Raw genomic sequence first — 10,531 nt, 5'->3', positions numbered from 1 at the left:
AGGCGCCGGGGGGGGGGGGGGTGCTGGATGTAGGTGGGGTTCAGAGGGTTCAGGATCCTCCTGCAGCCTCTGCGGCCTTCCCATACAGGAGTCCACCCTTGCCTCCCTCCCGGTGGCCTGGCTGCTCCCTCGCCAGGCTCCTTTCTGCCTCCGACTGAGAAGGGGCTGCTACAGCCAATCCTGGAGGCCACAGCAGGCCCGGGAGGTGACCACGGGACCAGGCTGATGGTTTTCAATCTGTGCACCTCCGAGCATCCAGGAGCCCCAGGAGCGGTGCCTTGGAGGCCAGCTGGTGGGGCGAGGCTGGGGACCAACTGTCGCAGTTTGTGCAGGACCGTAAGCTGGATGAGCTGGTCACTGCAGGTGAGGCTGCCCCGGCCACTCTGGCTCCTCCACTCCGTGAACCGGGAGGCCTCCCTGGCAGCCATTCCACAGGGAAGGGCGGTTCTGCTGCCTGGTCCCCCCCACCCCCAAACCCCAGGTGAGGTGCCAGGACCCTCACCTCCTTCCCCACACAAGACAAAGCAAAGAAACAGATGACACCTCGTCCGTTTCTGCTTTTTATTGGCGTGTGTGTGCATATACAGCAAGTCCTAGGGGAAGAGTAGGGGGTGAAGCCCAGCAGGTCGACCACTCCCCGCCCCCCCCCACACACATCCTCTCTTCCAGGCCAAGTGCTCAGAGCACCTGGGCCAAGTTATGTTTCTTGTACAGCAGCGCCCGCCTCTTCTCTCGCTCGCGCACGAAGGCGCGCAGTCGCGCTGTGGGGAAGGTCACGGCCGCGGGCTGGGAGCCAGCAGGGCCCTCCTCCGTTAGCCACGGGCACTGCAAGCAGCTGGACGCGCACGGCCGGCCCCTGGAGAGAGGGCAAAGTTGTCAGCTGAGCTCTCAGAGCCGGGGCCGGGTTGGAGAGGGAGGCGGGAGCGAAGTGGGCCAGGCGGGGTTGGGGGAGGGGGCTGGACCCGGCCGACCCGGTGGTCGAGGCGGCGGGACCGCCTTACCATGGGTGAGCGCACAGAGTGCTCCGGAGAAAAGCCACGGCGCCGCCGGACAGCCCCGCGTAGCAGCGACTCAAACGGACTAGCCCCTTGCGCAGGCTTCTCAGCAGCTCGCGGGTCCCTTCACTGCTCACGGGGTACTCCGCGCTCAGCCTGCGCGCGCGGGGGTCAGGGGACTCAGGTCACCCTCGGGTGGATGTGCGGGGGCACCGGGGGCTCTGGGGTCCCCCTCGATGGATGGGAGGCACAGGGATCTGAGGTCACCCTCGGATGGAGGACACACGGGGGCTCCGGGGGCACCCGGGATGGATCCCCAGTCTCCCGCCCCTGCGCTTGGGGGACTCACATGATGAAAGCTGTCACGCCTATGGCCCAGATGTCGGTCTGCGGGACGGCACCCTGGCCCTCCAGGAGCTCGGGAGCTGGGGGAGGACACAGCGGAGCACCCAGGCGAGAGGCTGGGTGTGTGCAGGGCAACGGGGAGGGAGGCAGGACGGGGGGCGGGGCTTCCTGCTGGCCCACCCTTTCCCCCCCCCTCCCCCGGGTCAGATTGGCGTCCGCTCCCTGCGCACCCATGGTCTCCAAGTAGTCCTTGAACCTCTCGGAGGGCAGGACCCTCTCCTGGGCGAGGCTCTGGGCGTTGCCCAGGTCGACGACCTTGAGTAAGTTGTACTCGGTGACGATCATGTTCTCCGACCTGAGGTCCAGATGCAGAATGCCTTGGGCGTGCAGGTACTGGGCGGCGCTCAACATCTGCCACAGGTAGTCCTTCACCTCCGACTCCGAGTAGGAAGCCCTGGGGGCGCACGGGGAGGGGGGGCTCGGCTCCATCCACGGCAGAGGGGGCGCGGGGACAGCCGCTCTCTCTCTGGGCCTGGGAGGGCCGCCTCCCCGCTCTGCTCGGCTCCCCGGCTTTGGGCTGACCGGTGGGGGCGGGGCCGGGAGGGGGGCGGGGAGGTGTGAGCCGGTCAGCACCTCGCGCCGCTCCTGCCCCGGCGTGTGTGCCGTCCCGCCCGCGGCCCCGCGTCCAGGCCAGGCCTCACCTCTCCGCCAGGCAGGGGAACAGCTCGGGTCCCGAGCACAGCTCCAAGATGAGGACCAGGTGCCGGGGGCTGAGGTAGGCGGCCTGTAGCTGGGCCAGGTGCGGGTGGCGCAGGCTCTTGAGCGCTTCGTATTCGCGCAGCACGGCAGCCTTGTCCTCGGGGCGGTAGGGCACGATCTTCGCGGCCAACGCGCGTCCGCTAGCCCTCTCCCGGCACTGCCGCACCACGCTGAAGCGGCCCCTGGGAGCAGCACCGGCCAGCCTTGTGAGGGCCCCCCCACGCGCCCTCCTTCCCAGTGTCAGAGAAAGCAAGCTCAGCGGGAGGTGACCCACGCCTTCGGGGAGGGGGCCGCGGAGGTTCCGCACCAAACTTGTGCGGATGTGAGAAGGGAGGGGTGGCGCGGAGGGGGCTGCGGTGAGAGCAGGCAAAGCCAGGGAGGCGATGGGCTATGGCACCTTCGAATCTGCGCCTGGAAGGCGAAGGTCTGCGCGCTGGGGAGGGGCTGGGCGGGCCGCGGGGTGCCGCTTTCTTCCTCGGAGGCTGTGGGGGAAGGAGCCAGTGACAGGGAGGCACCCCTAGAGCCCCAGTCCCCCCGATTTGTCTCCCGTACCCCTTCCCAGGCCCCCTAGCAGGGGGCCCTTCTGTGAACTCCCACACTTTGATGTCTCCAACCTTGGGCCATTTGGGGGCAGGGGCCTACCGGTGAGAACAAAGCATCCCAGGGAGTGTGTGTAACTGAGTGAAGTGGCAGGGCACCCCGCCCCCACCACCCCGCCAGGCCTCCCAGCGCAGCTCACCCAGGTGGCTGGGCCCTCCCAGGAGGACCTCCTCTGAGGGGCTGCTGTAGGGACCCATGCCCGCCTTGCTGACACAGGCCGTCCGGAAAGCGTACAGCCCGCCCCTGGAAAGCTTGCTGGTGAGGTAGCAGCAGTCAAAGATGTCGGAAGCCAGCGTACACCAGGTACCACCTGGGCCACACGCGAGTAGGTGAGGGACAGCCCGGGTCAGGGGGCGGAGAGACCCCCAGGTGGCTGGGTTCTTCCCAAAGCCACCCAGGGGCACCGCCCTGCGGCCCTCCTGTGCGGACACCATGGCTGCCCAGGAGGGGAGACCATACGGAGGGCCCCTACCTTCCAGGCTGCTTTGCACGATGTACGTCACAGGGCCACAGGACTCCACGGGCTTCCAGACCAGCAGCACCCCGTCAGCATACACCTCCCCAATGGCAGGGCGTGGGGAAGAGCAGGGGCGCTCTGGAGGTCCAGGGTTGGCAGCCTGAGGGGGGCTCCCCGCGGCTTCCAATGCCGCGCAGAGCCCCAGCCAGCCCGGCCTCACCCTCCTGCACCTGCTGCCAGGTCCCTGAGCCCACCATCCCCCTGGACCCGTTCAGTCAGGGTCCCCTTCCAGCACCGGCTGGTAGAGGGGCCCGGTGCCTCTTCTGGTGGGGGCCTCGGGAGGGGTCTGCTCTGCCAGGCTCCCCTCCCACAGGCGTACATCAGCAACCCGCCACGGAGTGGCCCTCCCTGACTACCCTCTGCCAGCCGCCGGCTCCCATCAGAGGGGCCTGTCCTGGCTACTCAGCTTCCCCCCGCAGCCTGGACACTTGGTGGTTGGCCACTGCTGGGAATCAAGCTAGTCCCACGGCCCCTGTTTTGCATCCTCTGCTTCCTGGTCGTGGGGGCCCCAGTCTGCAGAGCCAAGCTCAGGCCTTCTGCGGCCCCAACGTGGATGACCGGGTGGTAAGCATCCCATTCCAAGGGCCTCCTCAGGGAAGGGCAGCAGCACCAACCGACTCACCAAGGGACAGGCGGTCTCCCGGCCCATTAGACTCAGTCTGCGCCCCGTCCCACTGAGGGGGCCTGGCGCGGCCCACTCACCTGCCTTCCGGAGGACAGCCGTGGTGGCCACCATCCCCAGAGGGTTGCTCACGCTGCACGTGTACACCCCCAGGTCCTCAGCAGTCGTCACCAGGATGGTCAGAAGCTGGAAGTTCTTGAGCGTGGAGGAGATGAGGAGGCGGCTGGTGCCCTCCAGGGGAGCCCCGTCTGCAGCAGGACAGAGCAGGCCTGGGGGGCAGCTCCAATGGGCACCCAGCCTTGAGACGCCCGCCCTCTTGGGGCCCGTTTCCCTCTGTACAATAACAGCAATGCCCGCAAGGGGCACCCGCTGCCTTCCTGCCCCCCCCCCCCCCCCGCCCCAGCCCCAGGATTCCTCCTGACCTTTGGTCCAGGTGGCCTGTGCAGCTGGCTGGGCCAACACCTGGCAGGCAAGAGTCACGGACTGGCCCAGGACCACCGTTTCATCTGAGAGCTCCCTCAGAAATGATGGCGCTAGGGCATGGAAAGGGGGGCAGGCAAGCTTTCCAAGCCCTGTGGATGTAAGCCTGCCCCCTCTGCCGGTCTGGGCACCAGGGAGGGGCTCCGTTCCCCCACAGTTGGGTCCCCCAGGCTGCAGTGTGGCTCGGGCCCTGGGCAGTGCACCCACCTCGGGCCCTGCTCTTCAGGCCCAATCGGAAGGAAGCCAGGCCTGCCTTCTTCCTGGGGGGGCTCTCTTTCTCCAGACCTGCAGGGAGGAAGAGACCTCTGGGAGACGCACGCGAGGGGCCCAGCTCCCCTGGGAGCGTGAGAGGAGGAACTCGGAGCCGCCCGTGGAGAGATCCCCACGTGGCAGAAGAGCCCAGATCCCAGGGGCTTTTGTCGCAAAGGAGCTATTCTGCTGCAGACACCACCCCCTCCCCACCCCTGTCAGGATCGGTGTACCTTTTGCACAAGGGCACCAGGGGCAGGTGAGACTCGGGAGCCCGTGGTGCCTGGGGAGGCCTGGCCAAGGGCCCAAGGGTCAGGGACGGGCCAGCAGGGCTGGCCTGCTTGGATGCTCTCTGTGTGAGTGTCTCCAAGCCTCCCTAGGTCCCCACGCTGGGCCCAGATGCACGTGGGGAGAGGCTGAGGCCACATGGGTGATGGGTGGCCTCAGGAACAGGGCTGCTGTGTGGCACGGGGAGGGGGACCCTGGAGAGAGCGGCTTTTGTATCACGGCAGCCCTTCCCCGCATGGGAGCTGAGGTGCCCCAGGGTGCACCTGCCAGGGCGGAGGGGAGAGAGGGGTGGGGTGGGGGAGTCACCTCCAGGCCGGCCCCTGAGGAGGCGGGAGATGGGGGCCACGGAGGCCCTCACCCTCCGGCGCAGTCCCAGCTCCACGGGCTCCTCCAGCAGGGCGTGCCTTCCTGGGAAGTGGAAGAGGCCGCTGGAGGGGGGCGGCCACTTGCGCTTCCTGCTGCGGGGGGCCTCCCTGAGCAGAGTGTCCATGTCCTCCGGCTCCTCGGTGATCTGCAACCTGGCTGGCGGGCCCGGCGCGCCCGGCCAGGGCCCCTCGGCTTCAGACTCGGGGGACGACGGTGGCTCTGGTGGCCTGGGGACCTTCCTGAAAATCATGAACTCGAACGGGAGATACTTGATGTCATACAGGTCAGACAAGTTGAGGTAGGCAGGCTCCACCTCTGAGATGTCCAGGGACACGGTGTCGGCTGCTTCTGCGTCCCCAGACAGGTCTCGGATCTGCACCAGGGACACCTGGGAGCCCCCACCAAAGTCCTCCCACGAGCTCAGCTCTGGGGAGGCCCGTGGGGGTGCCCCACTGCCCTCGGGAAGGGGTTCTGCGCTAGCCTGGGGGGGTGGGCTCTGGGCCCCAGCATCATCACGCTCCTCGGAGGACTGAGAGGTGGCCCAGGCCATCCTGGCCCACAGAGGACCCTGCCCCAGCATGCCCCCCGCGTCCCCGCCAAAGGCAAAGGTGCCGTAGCCCGCTACTCCCGCGAAGCCCCCACAGCGCGCCCCCAGTGAGAACTTGCGCGTGGTGGCCTGCTCCTGAGGGCGCTGCGGGCTGGGCTCTGACTCTGATGCGTCTTCCGGCTCCGCGGCCTGGGAGGGGCCAGGCTCCGCGCCCACTGGGGAGGCCAGCCCTGGGGAGCTGGGGGGACTCGGCCTCCCAGGGACAGGGGTGCCCTTTGGTCCCTTCTTAGAGCCTGGCTGGGGGCTTCCTTCGGCCGGAGAGAGAAAGGAGCTCAAGGGTGCCAGGAGGGACCCCGTGCCCGGCTTTGCGGGGAAGGAGCCAGAAGGTTGTGGTGTAACAGCCTGAGCGGGGCCGCAGCCTTCCGGCGGAGCAGGACTCCTCTGGGGATGAAAGGAAGGCGCGGCCTGCCCCCCGCGGCTGTCCTGCGATGACCCCTCTTGCCCAGCGGACCCCGGGTCGCCACCGGTGCACGCAAATAGTCCCGGCTCCTGCCGGGATCCCTCCGGACGCTCCGTGTCCCTGGCACGCGAGAGCCCTCCCGGCCAGCTCTCCCCTGAGTCCGCCTGGAGGTCCGAGCGGGCCGGGCCAGGGCACGGCGCTTCGCCACCGGCCTCAGGCGCCGAGGCGGCGGGGGGCGGCCGGCCGAGCTCCAGGGAGCGGCCGCGGCCGGGGGCCCCGCGGGCGCTGCGGTCCGGCCGCCGCAGGGCGGCCTCGGAGCAGGGCGCTCCGGCCGCGAGCGCGGCCTCCTCCTCCCGCGCGCGGTGCTCCAGCAGCGGCTCTCGCAGGCCGGGCAGGGCGCGGGCGAAGTAGCCGCCCGAGAGCAGGTGCCGCCGGCCGCCCGCGGCGGGGCCTCCGCGCTCCGCGCCCTCGCCCGCCTGCGGGTACAAGAGGCTGCGGAGGACGCTCTCCCGCGGGACGCAGCCCCGGGCGGCGGGCGCCTCCGCGCGGGGGCCCGGCGTGGGCGGAGGCGCGGGCTCCTCCGGCAGGCTGGCGGACGGCCGCAGGAAGCCCCGAGGGTGCAGCAGCGGGGAGTGGGCCACCGGGGAGGGCGGCAGCGATTTGGCCCGGGCGAAAGGCGCCGGCTCGCTGTCGGAGCACGAGGACGACGAGCTGCTGGCGCCGCCGCGCAGGTGCCGAGCCACCCCGAGCGATGGGCTGTCGGGCGGGCCCCGGAGCAGCTCGGGGATGGAGCGCATCACCAGGATGGACTTGTAGCTCATCAGCGAGCGCTGGGGGGTGCGGAGGACAGGGGCGCGTCGGCCGTGGGCCCGCGCCGCCCCGGCTCCTACTGGGCGCAGACGGGGCACCCAGGAGCTGGGAGCGTCACAAGCTGCACTCCTCAGGCCCTAGGGCTCTGCCGCTCTGCCCCTGCCCTCGCTGGAGTTGCACGCACCTCCGCCCGGACCTGCCCCGGCGGCTCGGAGAGCGCAGACCCCAACGAAGGGCCAGCGCCGGGCGAGGCTTCCTGTTCTCCCAGGCCAGGCGGGCGGGGCCGCACAGCCAGCCCTCGGGACCTGGCTTCCCTTGTCCCCAACTCCCCCCGCACCCTAACTGTCCCCGCGCCGCCCCACCACTCCCACACGCTGCCCAGCTCACCTGCCAACGGCTGTGAGCCAGCAGGAACTTGAGTTGCTTGGTGTTGATGAAGTGGGCCTCCTCTGCAGGCACGGACTTCTGAGGGCGCCCAGGTGAGAGGGGCGGTGAGGGGAGACCCTGGTGCACCCGGTGGCCCACACAGGCCTCCGCCCCTCCTGGCCTCAGTTTCTCTCCCTGTGCAGGCTTGCTCAGGCTCACCTCGGACTCACCTGGAACCAGGGGTGGGCGAGGCACTCGGCTGCACTGGGCCGGGCACTAGGAGGAGAGGAAGGCCAGGTTCGGCTGCCCAGGCCCAGGCCTAAGAGAACCCTGGGCGGGGGGGGGCAGGGCTGGGCACTCACTCTGGGGCCCTCTGCAGGGCAGCCGTGATGAAGTCCTGGGCATCCTTACTGAGGTGGGCAGCCGCAGGGCTGCTCCAGGACACCCGCCCCTCCAGTACGTTCAGGAGCGTGGCTCGGTCACTCTCACCAGCGAACGGTGACGAGCAGGTCAGGCTAAAAGCAGAGACACGACTTGCCTTCAGATGTGACCTGGTTTTCTGGATCCATAGGGGGCACGTGGCCAGGACAAGGGAGCACCCAGTCCTGCCTGGAGGTGGCCACAGTGCCACTCCCATGCAGCCCTGAGAGCCCTCCAATGGTCTGAGATTAGCCCCGAGATCCAGCCTCAGCCTGGGACGGGGATCAAGGGTCAGCCTGGCGTGTGTACCCAGCCTCAGCCCGGGATCCAGGTGCTGTCTACACCAGCAGCATCCTCAGGGCAGCAGGGACTGTGACGAGGGACCTTTCTGCAAACCACCCAGACCCTCCCTTTAGGGACACAGCTCACTGCTTTGCCTGGGGACCAGGCAGAGTCCCTCCGGAACACCGGAACAGCGTACGTAAGGAAAGAGCTCAGCGTAAACCATTTCTCAGTTGGCTGACGGCTGGTTCACACAAGAGCTGCCCTGTGGGGCCTGGGTCTTTGACCTGGGCAGCTGGCCGGTAGTGCTCCAGCCTCCCACGGGCCTGATGCGGGGGCGGGGGGGTCTAGGGCAGGCTTCAGACGAGGTGGCTGACAGAGGCAGGGGTCTGCTCACCTGAGGTAGGAGATGACCCCCATGGCCCTGCAGGAACAAAACCACAGTCACAGTGTGTGCTCAGGGTTGAGGCGTGGGGGGTGGGGAGGGAGCATGTGTCAGGGGCTGTGGTCTGCGAGCTCACCAGACATCAGAGGCTTCGCTGACAGGGTTCTGCTCGATGATCTCCGGGGACACAAACTCCGGGGAGCCATACTCGCTATACTGTGGCTCTCCTGGGGAGATTTTTTGGGCAAAGCCGAAGTCGCAGATTTTAATGTCTTCTAGAGCAGGATGCACCATCAGGATGTTGGGGGGCTGTTAGGGAGAGTCAGGGAGGGGTGAGGCCATGCCCTAGGGGCTGCAGGGAACCCCCGGGTCTGTGATGGGCTGTTCCAAGGCAACGGTGAAGCCAGTGTGGGACCGTGGACAGTCCTGGGGGTGCATTTCAGTGCCCTTTGGGGACAGCCTCCAATTCATCCCAGCTGCACCCCCGTGGAAGAGCCCCCCACCCCCAGGGGCAACCAAGGCCTCACAGGGAATCTAGACGTGGTCGGCCTGTGGCTCCCCCACCAGCCAGCAGGCCCCAGGCTCCCACCTGTCCCTCCCCAGGCCTTGGGGACCCCAAGGGGGCCGAGTACCTTTATGTCCAGGTGGAGAATGCTGTGGCTGTGCAGGTAATGCAGCCCCTCCACCAGCTGCTGGACATACACCTTGACCTGCAACAAAGGTCAGGGCTCAGGTGCGAGCCATCGTCCACCTCTTCCTCCACTTCCTTCCCTGTGCCACGCCCACCTGCAGGGCCCCCACTTCCCTCAGATCTGAGCTTGGGGTGCTCCCACGAGGCAGCCATGTACAAAGCCTCCCAGACCCCGCCCCCCGGTCCCCAGGGCCAGAGGATTCGTCCAGCCGGGCGGTGGGTGGATCAGCCTGGCCAAAGCAGGAAGCGCTGTGTCTCGGGGGCAGGCGAGCATGGCCCCCTGGCCAGGCAGGGCCCGCGACGGGGAGGCCGTGGGAAGGCTTGGAGAGCTCTGCTGAGGAGCTGCCACGCGCCATGCGGCCCTGGGCAACCTCAGACGGTCTCGGAGCTGGGGAGCGCTGGGGGCCTGTGTTGGCACGGGGAGCAGCACACCGTGCAGTCACCTCAGCCTCTGTCACCACACTCTTCCTGAACAGACGGTCCAGCAGGTCCTCTGACGAGCACCTGGGGCTCAGGTCAGGAAAAGCTCTGGAGTCTGGAACCCACCCAGCCCCACACACCTTTGGCAAGTCATCTTGGGGTGGGGACGGGAGCCACGCTGGAAGGGTGGTGCTTAGCTGACCAGGGTGGAAGGAGCAGGGGCCCTGAGGGCAGGGGCTGAGGTCAGTGGGCGGCAGCAGCAGAGCGGGAGGGGAGCGAGTCGTGCGTGTCTGCCCCTCGCTGGACCGTGGCCGGGCAGCCTGGGGACCCTCTCAGCGGTAGCGCTGGGGGCAGCCACCGACGTCACACGGCCCTGCTGGGGAGGCCACGCGGGGCACGGCAGCGGCCCAGTGAAGGCGTGTCCTGGACCCTGGGGACACAGCCCCGCCCAAGTGCCGGGCCCGTGGGGCCGGAGCCGCAAGGACGGTGCCGTGTCCAGCAACACCAGAACCACCGGCCCGGCGTGGCCCTCGGAGCCCCGCCCGCCCAGGGCGCGCCCCTCTCCGCACTCCGGCTGACGGCGGGATACAGCTCCACGACGAGGATCAGGGTCTTCCGCGTCTCAAACTGGTCCAGCAGCCGGGTGACCAGCGGGTGGCTCAGCGTGGCCAGGATGTCCCGCTCGCGGTGCGCGTGGGCGCACGTCCTGCTCCGCCGGGGAATGAACTTGGCTGCGCAGGACATCTGGTTTCCCTTGTGCTGCACCCTCTTCACGAAGCCAAACACGCCCCTGGGAGGAGGGGAGCCACGCTGGGCGCCTGCGACAGGCTCCCCGGGGTCGGGGTCCGGGTCGGGGCTGGAGGAGTCCTCCAGGGAAGCAGGCTTCCGGGGCGGTGCTTGTGAAAGGCCTGGGCTCCCGGGGCAGGGAC

At 68.5% G+C, this 10,531-nt stretch overlaps 1 protein-coding gene across 1 annotated transcript; it reads right to left on the bottom strand.

The window, feature by feature from the left end:
- Window positions 1–656: 656 nt before the first annotated feature.
- LOC118357003 (obscurin-like) lies at window positions 657–9,396 on the bottom strand. Its single transcript, XM_035727689.1, has 18 exons — window positions 9,124–9,396; window positions 8,628–8,800; window positions 8,504–8,530; window positions 7,767–7,919; window positions 7,635–7,680; window positions 7,426–7,503; window positions 5,214–7,058; window positions 4,526–4,748; window positions 4,261–4,371; window positions 3,919–4,086; window positions 3,172–3,294; window positions 2,839–3,009; window positions 2,497–2,581; window positions 2,042–2,281; window positions 1,571–1,794; window positions 1,345–1,420; window positions 1,002–1,151; window positions 657–856 (listed from the first exon to the last, which is right to left on the bottom strand). Exons 2-18 carry the CDS (start codon window positions 8,783–8,785, stop codon window positions 679–681), a joined length of 4,056 nt encoding a protein of 1,351 aa, XP_035583582.1. The 5' UTR covers window positions 8,786–8,800; window positions 9,124–9,396; the 3' UTR covers window positions 657–678.
- Between the last annotated feature and the right edge of the window lie 1,135 nt (window positions 9,397–10,531).

This window comes from Zalophus californianus, chromosome 5, assembly GCF_009762305.2.
Source record: "Zalophus californianus isolate mZalCal1 chromosome 5, mZalCal1.pri.v2, whole genome shotgun sequence".
Taxonomy (NCBI): domain Eukaryota; kingdom Metazoa; phylum Chordata; class Mammalia; order Carnivora; family Otariidae; genus Zalophus; species Zalophus californianus.
Note: the sequence above shows the minus strand (reverse complement) of the source record. Positions and strands in the feature narration are given on the sequence as shown.